We start from the raw sequence: 16408 nt of genomic DNA, 5'->3' as shown, positions 1-16408 counted from the left end.
CCATCCATTGTGGTGAATCAACTGGCAGACGACCTGAACGAGTTCTATTGCAGGTTCGAAAAAGCTTACTATTTAGCACATTTCACACTTGTACATTTGTACATACAAATTGTATATACTGTATCATTCTGTTACACTGTGGAGTTTCTGTCACTAAAACAAATTCCTCGCATGTGAAAACACCATAAATCTCTTTCTGATTCTGAGTCTAATTCTGAAATAGGAATGCCTTGATCACACAATAGGAAGACACTGAGTAATTTTTTTTTGATACGCATTTTTTTTAAGTGCATTGAAAGAACTGTTTACTTTAAATGTTATTATTTTAGGAAGACTGAACTTTTTTTCACAGTAGCAAGCGCCCCTTGTGGCCCATTGCCTTATAAACATCAATTAAACAACCACTTTCCAAAACTATTCCATTACTGAATATTGTAAATACTAAAAGAGCGCGTGCCCTTTAACGGACAGCCGTTACGTAAGGCGTAATGATTCCTCTCTTGTAGTAATTACAATAAAAAGACCCAGTTCGAACAACTCGAATTCAATTCGAACAGCCATCACGACTTTACGGTATCAGGCCTGTGGTAAGGTGTATTTAACTTTTCCGGACTTAAGATAATTTTTTAATAATACGATTAATATATATACTATATGTATAGATATATCGTATTCCTTTTTGTCCGATGTTTAGATTTTAAAGCGTTTTGAGGTTTAATGTTTAATGACCACGTTAATTAATTGACATGAAGTTTAATGAATCTTAATGTGTGAACAAACTGATAATTGGTAATTGGTAATAACTATATATTATATACTACAGACTTAGTTACTGTATATTAGTATTGTTTTGACTTCAATGTTGAACTGGAGAGTGAATGAAAGTCCCAGGTCTTACCTAATTATTTCACATGAACACACACACACACACACACACACACACACACACACACACACACACACACACACACACACACACACACACACACACACTAATTTGCTTACATTATATTTGTATACACAAACTTGAACATTCTGTATGTATTTTTTCTTTGTTTTCCTATTTTTTTATAGTAAAGAAGAAAATACCACAATGAATTTTATTCAACAAGCCACAATCGGAATTCCGTCGACTATCAATCAAGACATTGCTCTTCATCAGGTATTTTAACCCAGACATGACAATATACAATATAGAAACGATATAATATAGAAAATATACTATATAAAATAATATAGAAACTAAATATATATTTGAAGTGCTACACATAAATTTATCATATATATATATATATATATATATATATATATATATATATATACGTGTATATATATATATATACGTATATATATATATACATACATATACATACTTATACACATACTATTTATATTTATTGCACTGTTCACACTTGTACATTTGTACATACAAATTGTATATATTGTATATGTCATTCTGTTCACTGTGGAGCTTCTGTCACTAAAACAAATTCCTCGCATGTGAAAAATACAGTTCTATATAGTTCAATACAGCTCTGTCTGATTCTGTTTCTAATACTAATTCTGAATACACTGTGAAACTGACAGGTTTTAATGTACTGACAGTGTATTATTATTACTATTACTATTAATAACCTCTCTCACAGACAGTTGCCAAGGTAGCCTGTTTTCATATTTTTGTTAACTACTTATGCCATTTTAACATATTAGATTCTATAGTTTTATGTTGGCAGAATCTTAGAAGCAGTGATCAGAAATGAAGTTTGCAAGAACTATAACAGTATTGTTGTGATGGACTTTCTCAAGTTCTTTGCCACAAAGTTGGAAGCACACAGTTGTTTACACAATTTACTTCCACTAAACCTGTGTCCTGTGCACAACCAAGACTGTAGAACTTGAGTGATGTGCCCAGAGACCTGACATCAACCCCACTAAACACCTTGGGTGAATTGGAACACTGACTGTACAGCAGACCTCATCAAATAACAACAAAAATCTCAATTATGTGGCTGAATGAGCAAATGCCCACAGCCACTTTTCAATTAATTATAGCAGCAAAGGGGAGTAAATCTGGAATGGGATGTCCAAAAGCACATATGGGTGTGAAGGCATCCACAGACATTTGGCCATATGTAACTGCGTCTATAGGAAATTGATTTTGCCAAAAACAAACAAACAAACAAACAAAAAACAAAACAAAAAAACGTATTAATAAAAGTAAGGAGTACTTTTTGCCCAATGTTGCCATTTATGCATTCAGGGGTGAAGCAGTTTTGATCATATACTTGAAGTTAAACTAGACTTGCACAATGCCAACTCATTATAAGCCCTGTGTCAAAACCACGATCATAGACTCAACCTGACTATTTGCCTTTATTGATAGTACTGGCATAAGAGAGACATTAATTGTCACACAGCAATGTTTATTAAGTTGAGAAGAACAGCCTACTGTGTGCTATAAAGTAAAATGAGGTTTTCTGCTGGAAGTCTTTATTAATGTATTACTTGCATGTTCATTATTTGTAAAGATTTTTACATTCACAAAATGATTTTTCTTTTCATTTAAAGGCCCTGAACTGTAACAGGATTATCAATGATGTTAAAATACTTTCTGACTGAACATATGTTTATATTTAATTAACAGAACTGCCATTCTCTGGAATGTTTTTTGACATATTTTGTATTGTCCAACAATTTATTTGCACTTTAATATGTAAGGTGGATTTACATATTAAATATTAAATGAATAAATATAAAGAATTAAATAAATATGTAAATGCACTTTATAAATAAATGAGTAAAAACAGAAATGAAATGGAACAGATTGAAACAAAAATGATCAAACAATTGTGTCGGAATCAATTTCTGGAACCAGTCAGTTCTTAGGGATAAACATTTCTGTGTATTCATATGATGGAAATTTTGTAGATACATCAGCAGGTAATATGTTGTGTATATTGTGATTCCACTATAACACTGGATTTCAAATTTATGTTTCTATTTATTTAACAGAACTGCCATTCTCTGGAATGTTTTTTTGACATATTTTGTATTGTCCAACAATGTATTTGCAATTTTAAATAAATATGTAAATGTACTTCATAAATAAATGAGTAAAAACAGACAAATGAAACAAAAAATTGCATAGGAAACAATTTCTACAACCAGTTCTTAGAGTTGAACATTATCTGTTTATTCATATGATGGAAATTTTGTAGATACATCAGCAGGTAATATGTTGTGTATATTGTGATTCCACTACAACACTGGATTTCAAAAGGCATTGTCTCTTTAGCGAGCATCGGAATTGGACAGCAGTGGGGATTTCTCGGTTAGAGGTAGCTCCTACAGGTAACAAACAGTTTGCTTTGTATTATGCTTATAATTATGTTATACTGTCAGAAAAATGTTAGCCAAATGTTTTTTGTGTTCAAGGAAAAATCTAAATATGTTTTCCAAAAGTCGTAGTTCCCAGTCACCTATGTCCCTGGCGCCTGCAGAAATGTTGTCAACTGAACAAGCTGCTCCACCTAGTGTACAAGCACCAAACTTCTTCATCACCAACAGAAGCCACATGTGTAAGAATTTTTGAAAAATAAAATGTTTAATATTATTTAAGCTGCAGCTAGATCAATTATAAAGATAATTCTCAATTGTTTATTTCTCTCTTAAAAAAGTATGTGATGGTAAAGATTTAAAAATGTATATCTTTGCCTCTAGATGCCTTCATGCCCAATGGTGGTACACAGATTAGCAGCAGCAAGCAGAATGATCCAAGTTTCAAAATACCCACTTCACGTGCTGCACAGCCTGGCCCATCCTTTCTTAATTTCCATGTGCCTGTTGTTCATGGGACTCGACATTATGCATCTGGCAGTAAAATGGTAGTCAAAGGTACAGTTATGCTTTATTCACTACATCAGTAAGAGTAATTATGGATGTCACAGTGTTATGGATCATATTATTTTGCAATATGTAAAATCAATCAAGTAACCTAATATAAATGGTCAAGGCTAGTTGTATTTAAAGAGATATTAAAATGAGGGAACGAAGAAATGAGGATATCTTAAAAGAAAAGCATTTACAGAAGGGCTTTGGTGTCAAAAATTTCCATTGTACACACTCACTATCTCCTAAAAAAGAGTAAACATTATCTGCTGTAAAATTCTCTACAAACTTTTTAAAGAATGTGTAAGTATTTGACAAGAAACCCAAAGTATTTGACAAGAAACCCTTGATGAAGTGTGTTACAATATGGCTTTGAAGCTAAGAATAACAACAATAAATGCTTTTGGTTTGAGGAAGCAGGAAGAGCTGTGGGGAGGCGGGGATTGCTCAGACAGCCACTGAGCTACTGACATCAGGAGGTTGGTGATGTCATAATGATGTCAATAGCTTTAATTGTAATTGCACACATAGCTAGTCAGTGCGTGATGAAGGCAGACAAAGAAACACATGGCTATAATTAGAGAGGAAACTGAATCAGGTATGTTTTTATTCATTTTTAATATTCTAAATGATAATAGGGTGCATAAATATTATACATAGTACACAACAATGTAACATGGTGTAGATGGTGTACATGATGTAACAACAAACAGACAAACATAATGTTTTAGTTTTCAGCTGAATAAGCTTCTTTGAAATGTAGATAGAATGAGGGTACTCTAAAGATAACTAATAATTCCGCAAGAATTTAAACATGCCATGAGAACTGTGAAAAAGTGAACCATTTGAAGCTTGTTTTAATACATTACATGTTCTAAATTGGTATATTCTTATTATATATCAGTATTGAAAGAAAGAGTCTATGTTCTAAATCTCTGAATCTCTACATCAGTTAAATAACAGCAAGCGATTTCTTGTGTATACTTTTTAAAACACTCTTGCTATTCGCTCCTGCACACAATTACCCCCCCCCCCCCACACACACACACATTCTCTCTCTGTGTCTCTCACCCCTCCTCCCTGCAATGCTCAACCCACTCACTGACGTCATCATGCTTCCTGGAACTGGACGCCAGCAGGGAAATGTAAATGCTGAACAGCAAATAAGATGTACATTGACGTCAGTCCAGAGTCATGCTGTGATTACCGACAGTTCCTTTTGCAAGAGCAAGACATTACAAAACTAATCATCTGTTAGGTAGAAAATCATTGCTGCCTCTGAGAGACATGAGAGATAGAGATGTTCGTAGAGAAAAGCGAAGGGAAAGAGCCTCAGGGAAATAGCTCTGTAAGAAAAAAGCAAGAGAAGGTAAAAGAAACCTTGTATATATTGTTTTCCACTCTGAATACTAGTGCTTTTTCTGTGGTTTGCATATCTGATACTAAAAGACAGTATGGGGTCTATGGGATCTCGGAAGTCGATCATAGTTTTGCTTTTTTTATGCCTTTCTGCTGAACAGTGTAGTGTGGCTTGCTACTGCTTGGCAACAAGTCTGAATCCAGGTTGTCAGTGTACTGGGTGTGTGTCTCTTTTCTTTCATGTCATTCGACATGTTAAAGCAGGAGGTGGAGTTAGTTTTAAGGTTATTGGTTTTGCCTTCAAGAACAATTCTGGTATAAAATTAAAATTAGATTTTTATTTGGCAGAGTATGTAATATTCTTTTGCCTGTAATTATATCACTTACTGCCGGAGTTTATAGCAGAATTTAGGATTTTATGTGGCTTTTCTGTTTTAAAACATAACAGGGATAATTAATCATGGAGATTATGTATTGCCCAACCAATCTGGACAATAATTACAATGTTTAACTTATTAAAGAATAACACACATTTTTGGGGGTTTATTATTAGATTTATTGTTAGAATGTTTCTCAGGACATTCAAGAGACAAGTTCTCCCCTTTTTCATTTTGGATTTTACTATGATTTCCCACCCCTGTACCCTTTCTCGGTCATGCATGCACGCACGCACGCACGCACACACACACACACACACACACACACACACACACACACACACACACACACACACACACACACACACACACACACACACAGCCTGTTATTTTACTGAGAAAATGGAAAATGTGACACTGCACAAGCTTACAACCAAGAGTCCTTCCATAAATGTTAAATAAATGTCTCCTAACAAAAAACCCAACACTTAAACCTCAAACAACACATGGGTAAATTAAAGAATCACATTTTTAAACAAACCATTTTTAATCACATTAGATTAGTTGGAACATTTGTCATACAAATTCTGTGTATTAGATGTTACTATAGTAACAATAACATTAGAAAAGTTAATATTAATGTTTGTTATAGAAAGAGCCACCTATTACACAAAAACATATTTACAACAAACTAATTGATGATTATTATTAACCAACACTGATTTCCTGGAAAACTACTTAAAAGGAAAAAGTAATCTTAAATGAAATCTGACCCAATTGCAGGTAACAAGGTGTTTTATTAAAATAAAGTAGACCAAACAAACATAAGGAAATATGAGGAAGAAAAAATCTAAGCAAAAATACAAAAGAATAACCCCAAAAAACAATACAACCAAGACCATAAAACAGAACAGAACAAACCAAAGACACAGGAGGCACACAATGACAAGGAAACAGGATTAAATAGGGAAGATAATTGGGAAGACATGAGGAACAAGTGTGCAATGGTGGGAATAGTGGGGAAAACATGTGATAACAAAACATAAACAAAGACACATGGCACAAGAAAAGCAAAGCCTGCCAGAAAGTCCCCCTGGTGTTCAGGCATGGCATAGTCCAAGCCATCCATGGCAAACATGTATTTGATGTTAGCAGTTTAAATGAAATGTTAAACACAAGCCCAAAATCCTCTTAGTAAAGTGGTCTACTATGTAGGCATCTTTGCAAAATACTTGTGTTAACCAGATTCAAAAACTTTTCGTTAGCATGACATTGTTTATTACTTGAAAAATATTTGCTTTTGATTATTAGTCCGCTTGCTTTCTTTATTTTGTTGTTATTCCTGCTCAAACACAGCTGATCAAACTAATCATTTAATTAACATGGCCTTCCTGAATGGGTAAAGCAGACTAAAATGCAGGACTGGGTCCAGTAGGATCATGGCTTGGAATTACTGCTGTAAATTATGTAATAAACAGCCATTTATTTTTTCCAGAAGTTGTCTTGATCCATCAATATTAAAGAATGTGTCACTGTTCTTTAAGAAAGAACAGATCTTTTTAAAAGAAATGTTTTCTTTACAAAATACAGTGCTCAAATAATTTGTCTCATTGTTTTGTTGGCACATTAGGTTATATATTCAGCCATAAATTCATTTGAAAAGTATATGGACAAATACTGGAAATACTCTTGACTAAAGTTTTGTTTGTGTGTGGGTGGGTATGTGGGTTACTCTAGCTGCTACTGGAGACGTGTCAGCATATCGGATCTGTTCTCCCGCCACCAGCCTGCCACAGGGTGTAGTGATGGCGAGCTCACCAAGCCCTCTGCACAGCTCTCAGCAACTTGCTGAAGAGGCCTCACGCAAAAGAGAGCTTCGCCTGATGAAGAACAGGTAACACAACAATTCCATCCTTAGTACACTACACACTATTTTTTTTACTTGTGCTATAAGTGACAGCTCACTGCACAAACACTTTGCTACTATTTTGATAACTTTTCAGCATATAACTGCTCTCACCAACTTCATTTCCATCAGCTCAGCTGCTTTATTCTACTTTCACACACATGCTAATCACATAAAGTAAGAATTATAATCAGTGGGTGTTTCAAATAGCATTCCAAATCAGTTTTCTTGATGCTAAAGTGAAACATTCAGCAGAGAAACCATTGGTAAATACACTGGTGAGATACACTGGTGATTAGCAGTCACTGCAACCATATTTGCATAAAGTTAAACTTTTCTCGACTTTGTCATGCTGCTGGACATACCCACAGATATCTAGGAATGGCTGCTGTCATTCATGTCACCGGAAGTTGCCAGCTTTGATTAAAAATGAATGTTCTCCATTCACTCTGTTGCTGCAACTCGCTGCAGTAAGGTAGCCTATGTAGTAAACCTATAGTAAGGTCATTTTCCTCTTTCCACTAAAAAGCAAAAAAAAAAAAAAAGGAATTCATGATATAAGTTTCAGTTTTTATTAATGTACTGTGGCATCAGTCAGGTTGAGATGACTTTCTTTAGAATGTTACATCGAAACAAAAAAAAGTGTGTCCTATAAATTATGAAGATGTGTTTGGTGTTTTTAGACCACTTTACTTTGTGCAGATTTCCAAACAGTCAAACATGTTTTATTAATTTTAAAAAATCTTTTTAAAAAATTGTGTAAAAACTACCTGAGGTACCTAGTAAATCGCTTTATAAATGCTTAGTATGGGTCAAATGTGAAAAACATTTGCATTTTCAAATAATACAATCTAGAAACCAGAACATGCACATATTTAACATGGTATTTAAATGATTGGAACAAATTGATAAAATATAGTGCATGTATGTTAGAATAACAAGTTATTGTTTACAATACTATATATCAGTTGGTTCTGAATGCAGGCTGTGGACTTTTTTCTTTTTTTCATTCATTCATTCATTCATTCATTCATTCATTCATTCATTCAGATTGAAACCTTTCCTTCCACTTGCATGGGCAGAACATGGCTTGACTGAACTGCTAAAAAGATTTGTAAAATTAATTCATTAATTAATTTATTTCTTTTTCGTTGATTGGCTAGTCTAGTTGGATGTGATCATGCTCACGGGAGGGTCTTTGTTATCGCTTCCAGGGAAGCTGCACGGGAATGCCGTCGGAAGAAGAAAGAGTATGTCAAATGTCTTGAAAACCGCGTTGCCGTGCTTGAAAATCAAAACAAGACACTCATCGAAGAACTCAAGGCCTTAAAAGACTTGTACTGCCGCAAAACCGAATAAGCAAAAACTGTCGGGGGTCACACATTTTAACGATTGCGCTCTTTACAGATTACTAAATGCACCCAAGCAAAAGCACTTTCTCTGTTTAGTCACTGCTCACAGATGCAGAAAACAGGCCACAGATGCATTGTTTATGTAGTTTTATATCTTAATGACTGTGAAGATTGTATGTGTGTCATGTGATTGTCTAACAGAGCTGATTTGCTGCACTGAACCAGTGAATGTGTGGTATTTTGCCTTTGTCACTTGTTCTTTTTCAGGAATGCAGCTAAAGAGTGTCGCCGTAGAAAAAGAGAGTATATAAACTACCTAGAGGTCCATGCCTCCATACTGGAGCAGCAGAACAAGAAGCTCATGGAAGAGCTAAATTATCTGAAGGGAATCTGTGAACAGAAGCCAAGTTAGGTCTTAAAGGTTACTGCCTCATTGCTTTGCATCTGCTTCTTTTTATTTGGTTGTTTTGCATGTTGTTATTTTTATCTTTGGGACAAAAGAAATATACCAGCACAAAACTCCATACCATCCTGGGTTTTTTATAAAGAAAATTGTTTTCTATTGTTTTATCAATATTTCAATTAACAATGCTTACAATATAGAATATATAAGCTGTTGTATGTGTATATTTGATTTACATATAGATGTATTTGAATTGAACATTTACAACGAACTAAATATTGAATTCATTTTGTTTCTATGTAGTGAATTTTAATCCTGAATAAATATATTTTTGAAAAAGGTTTTCATACTCTGCATATCTTTACACATTTTAGTCCTACATTTATATAAATACAGTGAGGAAAATAAGTATTTGAACACCCTGCCATTTTGCAAGTTCTCCCACTTAGAAATCATGGAGGGGTCTGAAATTGTCATCAAAGGTGCATGCGTTTGTTATTTTGTTTGTGTGTGTTTGTAATATATATATATATATATATATATATATAAAACACACACACACACACAAACACACACACACACACACACACACTCAAACAAACGCTGGGTTGAGGCCGCTGGGTAGGACTTTGGGTTGTTTTAACACAAGTTTGGGTTGAAAATTGTCTTGAGCTAGATGAGCTAGATTGAGCTGGGTTGGGAACACAGACGTAAAAGAGAGCGTGCACGTCAACGTGAAAATCGGATCACACCAGTGCGTGAAGCCGCCATTTTCTTTGCATCTTCATATAAAAGCGACTGAAATTCTATCTGAAAAGTAAGTTATTCAATATGTGTTTAACGATGTCCATAGCCTTAAAAAAAAAACAGCTTAATGTTATAAGCTCAATTCAGTCAGTTAATGTGAGACTACCTCGCGGCCATGACAGCCGTGCTCCGACTCACGACAGATCCCAGATCAGTGAGAGCGCGCGTGGCATCATCGGAGCTAGGAAGGAATAAGGTAAATGCTTTTTAAATATTACTTTTGTACATGTTAAATCTACTTTATTATAAATGATTTCTGTGTTAGATACGGATTTGATACGGCGGAGTTTACCTGATGGTAACGTATTTTGTCAGGACATCCAATTTGCCGCTCTACATTTTGTTTAACAGCAAACGAGATTCATTCAGTACGAGCATACTACATCATATATAGTTTGTTTTTTTTATTCAGGATTAAATTCAAATTCTCCTATACAGCCTATGGTTAGTTTGAAACAAGCGGGAATGTCTGAGGGCAGCTCAGGCTAAATAAGGTTTGAAACCTAATATGTTCGACTGCCATTTTATTCGTGACACACCCAGGATAATTAGGATCAATTAGGAGCATTTCTTGGATAAAATGCCTTTTGACTGACATTAATATTTTCTATGTAATTAGTTGATGGCAGCAAGCAGTGTTCACTGGTGTGGCAGTTTCTACAGACTGTGGTGTATGGACTTCCTGGGGAAGACACCAGCAGTAAGAGTTCTGTCTGCATTCGTTTTTTGCAGACTTGCTTGCTTGCTTATTTATTTGTTTGTTTGTTTGTTTATTTAGCTGTGTATAGTTAATACTTTTATTATTACTGTGACCTGAATGCTTAATTGGATTGTGTTCTTTAACCTGTACACTGTTACATGAAATGTTTTAATATTTTAAATTTGTATTCTTAAAGTAAATTTTTCTGACTGAAGTCAGTGAAGCATTTACTGTGATATGATACATTTTCATAGAATTCAAGCATTTTACATGATGTTATGATGAAATCAGCTCTGTATATTAGACATATATTAGATTTAAGGTTTGCTATTTTATTTATTTACAAATAAATTCATTTGAAAATTATATGGACAAATACTGGAAATACTCTTGACTGCAGCTTTGTTTGTGTGTGGGTGGGTATGTGGGTTACTCTAGCTGCTACTGGAGACGTGTCAGCATATCGGATCTGTTCTCCCGCCACCAGCCTGCCACAGGGTGTAGTGATGGCGAGCTCACCAAGCCCTCTGCACAGCTCTCAGCAACTTGCTGAAGAGGCCTCACGCAAAAGAGAGCTTCGCCTGATGAAGAACAGGTAACACAATAATTCCATCCTTAGTACACTACACACTATTTTTTTTTACTTGCTATTGTACTAAATGACAGCTCACTGCACAAACACTTTGCTACTATTTTGATAACTTTTCAGCATATAACTGCTCTCACCAACTTCATTTCCATCAGCTCAGCTGCTTTATTCTACTTTCACACACATGCTAATCACAAAGTAAGAACTATAATCAGTGGGTGTTTCAAATAGCATTCCAAATCAGTTTTATTGATGCTAAAGTGAAACATTCAAGAGAGAAACTATTGGTAAATACACTGGTGAGATACACTAGTGATTAGCAGTCACTGCAACCATATTTGCATAAAGTTAAACTTTCCTCGACTTTGTCATGCTGCTGGACATACCCACAGATATGATTTTCTTTAGAATATTACATCGAAACAGGAAAAAGTGTGGTACCTAGAAAATCACTTTTTCCTAAGGTACCTAGAAAATCACTTTAAATGCTTAGAATGGGTCAAATGTGAAAAACATTTGTATTTTCAAATAATACATGGCATGGAACCTGCCAATAGCCCTTCAGAAGATCCAACTTTGTTACAAACTTAGCACTACCTATCCGATCAACACAATCCTCCATCCTGGGTAGGGGAAAAGCATCTGCTTTAGTTAGAGCATTAACCTTTCTATAATCAGTGCAAAATCGAAAGCTTCGATCAGGTTTGGGAACTAGCTAGGCACAGCAAGACCATTTTCCATCAAATAATCAGTTTCTGCTTTCATCATGGCATGCTTTGTGGGATTAACTCTGTATGAATGTTGTTTAACAGGGGCATTATCACCAACATCAATGTCATGTTTAAGAACAGTGGTACGTGAAGGAATGTCAGAAAAAAGTGATGGAAATTGTTGAATAAGACTAATCACGTCTCTTCGGGCCGGTGGTGACAAATGAGCAAGTTGACCTGCATATTACACAACCATTCTGAATTTTTCAAATGAGCACCTGGAAAACAAGCACTACCTAGGAAGAGCCCATCCATTTCTGGAGAATAATCAGATGGTGGCACTCCCATAGAGACAACTGCTACTGAAACCTCTTCTGGACTTGCCGAACCAACATCCGAGGTAGATCGAGAAACGTACGACTTCAGCATATTAACATGGAAAACACGAGACTTCCTTCTCCGATCAGGAGTCTTACAACATAGTCGGTGTCACTCAACTTAGACTCAATAACATAGGGCCCAGAAAACCTAGCGTGGAGAGCTGAGCCTGGTAATGGCAATAAAACCAAAACCTCATCCCCTACTTGGAACGTATGCTCCACTGCTTCTTTATCAAATCGCATTTTCATACAGGACTGTGTTGTAGCCAGCAAGTGTTTCACAAGCTGCATGAAGACGCTCACGAAGGGCACTAACATACTCTACGTTGCTCTTGACTGGAGATTTCCTAGAGCTCTGAGACAAGAACTCTTCCTGTAACAGCTTTAAAGGACCACGAACAGTATGACCAAAGACTAGTTCAGCTGGGCTGAAGCCGTGACTCTTGCACTGCATCATGAATGGCAAATAACAATAAGGGAATCCCTTCATCCCAGTCCTTTCCCTGACTGTACCAGTAGGTCCGAAGCATAGACTTTAAGGTTTGATGGAACCTTTCTAAGGCACCTTGAGATTCAGGATGGTATGCACTAGATACCTGGTGGTGAATGTGCAGTTGCGTCATAACCTTTCTAAAAAGCGTGGACATAAAATTTGAACCTTGGTCTGACTGGATGTATTTTGGTAACCCAAAGGTGGTAACAAACTTAACAAGGCTCTTAATGATGGCTCTAGGCTTTATGCTACGCAAAGGTATGGCTTCAGGGTACCTAGAAGCAGCACACATCATAGTTAGCAAGTAGGTATTTCCAGACTTGGTTCTAGGAAGGGGGCCCACACAGTCTATCAAAATTCTTTCAAAAGGCTCACCCATTACAGGTATAGGCTGAAGAGGTGCAGGGGGAATAACCTGATTAGGTTTACCCGCTACTTGACAAACATGACACGAACAGCAATAACTGCTGACATCGGACTTCATAGCAGGCCAAAAGAAATGCTTTAACACACGATTATAAGTCTTTCTCACCCCTAAGTGGCCAGAGAGATCATGGTCATGGATGACACTTAAAACTTGGGTTCTATACGGCTTTGGAACCACCACTTGAAAGACTGACCTCCAATCATGATCCGAGTTTGGAGGTGCCCATTTACGCATTAACACATCACCATCAAAGAAATAAGTTGTTGAATAGTTAGCCATGTCTGACTTTTCCACATTTCCACAACCGCAGCAATACACAGAGAGAGTGAAGGGTCTGATTGCTGGGCTTAAACAAGTTGTGAACGTCCAACACCAAACTTATCACATTCCTCCTTCAGTACAGAAATAACTTTAATATCTGGGTCAGTTTCAGAACTGGGGATCATATCACTCTCGGGGATGCTCTCACACAGGGGATTTGTACTACACATAAATGAGTCTGAAAGATCATCAGCATCTTTCATTTTTTGGGCCTGGGCACGCGTCACCACGCACAAAGTAAAAACAGAGGGAAATTCACGTACAGCTCATCACGGTCATTCAAAGTCAGTTACACAGGCCAACAAAAAACCTTCCCACCCGCTAAATAGTTGCCCAAAATAAATGAAACCCCCTTAACTGGCAGCTGCGATCAAACTGCAACTTTAACAAATCCAGCCACGACATCAGATCGAAGATAAATGTTGTTATGCAAAGGTGCCTTCACTACCCCAAGTTCAATACCCTGAAACAGAACATCTGTACCACAACTAGATTGGTCCGATAACGGGAGAACACCCTCCAAAATAAAGGACTGAGCGGCTCCAGTGTCTCTCAAAATGTGCACCGACTTAAAATCCAAACCAGTGTCAGAAAGTGAGACCATACCATCTATAATAAAAGATTTGAATGTAGAATCAACTGAGTCAAGTGAAAGTAAACTGTCAGTGTTGCGGCGGAGTATGTGCTAAAGCAACACTTTTCGGACTGTTGTGTGCTTTCCGTCGGTTTTTGCGTGTTAACACCGGACAAGCAGCAATGAGATGTCCAGACTCACGACAATAAAAACATTCACGTAACTCACTAGCATTCTTGGGAGTATTCACCGAGACCCTCTCAGAAACATCACGCCGCGGAGAAGAAAACACGGTTGACAGATGATTTCACAGTTTCATAATCCATACTTTGTTCTAATGATAACGCAGAACACACTTCTTGAGCTTTCCCCACAAACTTGCATTGCAATAGTAACGTCCAAATGTTTCTAGGCCACTGCAGAGTGGCGGCAATGCGCTCAAAAACAGAGAAATATGTGTCCACCTCACTTTCCCGCAACATAGGAACTAACGCAATATGCCTACTAACATCAAACCCAGCAACACTTACAGACGGGGTTCCTTGGTGTGCACGCTGTAACACTGGTGATGATTCATGTAGAGGCACAGGCTGCGCAGGTGCAGGAGACGCAGGTGCCGGAGGTACATTAGGACCATATTCTGGCCTCTCTCCAAGAGCAAACCTTAACTCCAGCTCCTTGAGTCTTATCTCCTTCTTTGCCTCCAACTCCAAGGTTTGTAACTGTATTAGTTGAGACTGATACTGCTGACGACTTAACTCAAGGTCAAGTTGTTTTAGTTGGAGCGCCAGCGCGGGCTCCTCCAGCGGTGAGCCTGCTAGTACTGCGGGATCTATGTCCTCAGATTTACATCTAGCCTCCGCTGCCGGTAAATCCTCAGAACCAACTAAATCTAATGCAACACCCTCCGCGGTAGGCTCAACAAGAATTCGCTGTTTTATCAGCTCCGCACACAGCAGCTCCTTGATGTCGCGCTTATTGGCACTTCATGGAACCGATATGTGGAAAAAGTCTGCAAGGGTTAATAAGTCATCCTTACGACATCGTTCAAACTGCTCAAACGTAGGACAAATAACAAACTGATCTAGATCAAACTTTGTAGCCATCTCTCATAAAATAAACCTCACACCCCTAACGCCAAGACAAAACCGCCAGCAAACGTATCCGAAAAGAACAACACACGGAGCGCACAGGACGAGCCCCCAATTCTGTTACGACCGGGTCTAGGTCAGACCGTAACATACAGGTAAAAATGAAAATCAGCTCAAAAATAGAAAAGAGAAAAGAAAATAACAGAAACGTGGCATGACAGTTTCCTTCTTGTATTTATTTTATTTAGGTGGTGACAGCTTCAGAAGTCGGAAAGGCCAAAATAATAAGGAAAACTCCCTCTAACTCAAGTACAACTCCCTTAACCTAATCCAGAGAAAAGAAAGTACATGTCATTCCCTCGCTCCCTATCTAGCCAAAAACAATAATAAACTGAATAACAAAACTGGCACCGACTTCCTACAAACCACCGAATAGGGTGTATTTACAAGGTCCACATATAACCATATTTACAAAATCTACATGGAAAACACATACAACAGGACGCACATACAACGAGGCAGAAAACACAAAATGACTAAATCAACCCATTCGACAATACACTGTGCTTTGCACAACGGGGTAGTACGGCACGCAAGCCACAGCATACAACCATTCAAAACCGGCTTTTTCTCTCTTCCTCTTCTCCCTTTCACTTTCGCCGACGTGGTTTAAATGTCCCCCTGAAAGTCGCAGCCAGCCAATAGCACGACGAAGAGGCGGGGCATAGCGTGTCATGTGATGAACGTCCAGTGGCATGCAGGCGGATATGTGACGTAATTCGAGGGGCTGAAACAAGAACCAGACACCGAAAGACACCAGTGACCGTCACAAAAATAATAAGCAAAATTCAAAAAACATAAAGGCGTAACAAAACCAGAACATGCACAAATTTAACATGGTATTTAAATTATTGTAACATTGATAAAATATAGTGCATGTATGTTAGAATAACAAGTTATTGTTCACAATACTATATATCAGTTGGTTCTGAATGCAGGCTGTGGACTTTCATTCATTCATTCACTCTTTC

At 37.1% G+C, this 16408-nt stretch overlaps 2 protein-coding genes across 15 annotated transcripts in view; both read left to right on the top strand.

Annotated features, from left to right (window-relative positions):
• Positions 1 to 9625, top strand: part of LOC113644632 (cyclic AMP-dependent transcription factor ATF-1-like) — a 29737-nt gene extending 20112 nt beyond the window's left edge. Inside the window, exon 6 of the mRNA XM_027149648.2 lies at positions 9344 to 9625. The gene's annotated coding sequence lies outside the window, so the exon portion shown is untranslated. The remainder of the gene's footprint in view (positions 1 to 9343) is intronic.
• LOC113644629 (cAMP-responsive element modulator-like) overlaps positions 1 to 16408 on the top strand; it is a 66413-nt gene that overhangs the window by 17728 nt on the left and 32277 nt on the right. Inside the window, exons 1-10 of one of the 14 annotated variants that reach the window (XM_027149632.2) lie at positions 286 to 587; positions 1075 to 1162; positions 3296 to 3351; positions 3436 to 3578; positions 3721 to 3894; positions 7362 to 7518; positions 9150 to 9289; positions 10712 to 10792; positions 11231 to 11387; positions 12194 to 12257. In XM_027149632.2, the coding sequence (XP_027005433.2) occupies positions 1094 to 1162; positions 3296 to 3351; positions 3436 to 3578; positions 3721 to 3894; positions 7362 to 7518; positions 9150 to 9289; positions 10712 to 10792; positions 11231 to 11387; positions 12194 to 12242 (1026 nt within the window). In that variant the 5' untranslated portion in view covers positions 286 to 587; positions 1075 to 1093 and the 3' untranslated portion in view covers positions 12243 to 12257. Of the gene's footprint in view, positions 1 to 285; positions 588 to 1074; positions 1163 to 3280; positions 3352 to 3435; positions 3579 to 3720; positions 3895 to 3993; positions 4487 to 4562; positions 5258 to 7361; positions 7519 to 8580; positions 8645 to 8693; positions 9626 to 10711; positions 10793 to 11230; positions 11388 to 12193; positions 16407 to 16408 lie in introns of those variants that run through there. The other 13 variants (XM_047811605.1, XM_047811602.1, XM_047811606.1 and 10 more) reach the window with 13 other exon arrangements.

The sequence above is a fragment of the Tachysurus fulvidraco genome, chromosome 3 (genome assembly GCF_022655615.1).
Source record: "Tachysurus fulvidraco isolate hzauxx_2018 chromosome 3, HZAU_PFXX_2.0, whole genome shotgun sequence".
NCBI lineage: Eukaryota > Metazoa > Chordata > Actinopteri > Siluriformes > Bagridae > Tachysurus > Tachysurus fulvidraco.
This window is presented reverse-complemented; position numbering and strand designations above follow the sequence as displayed.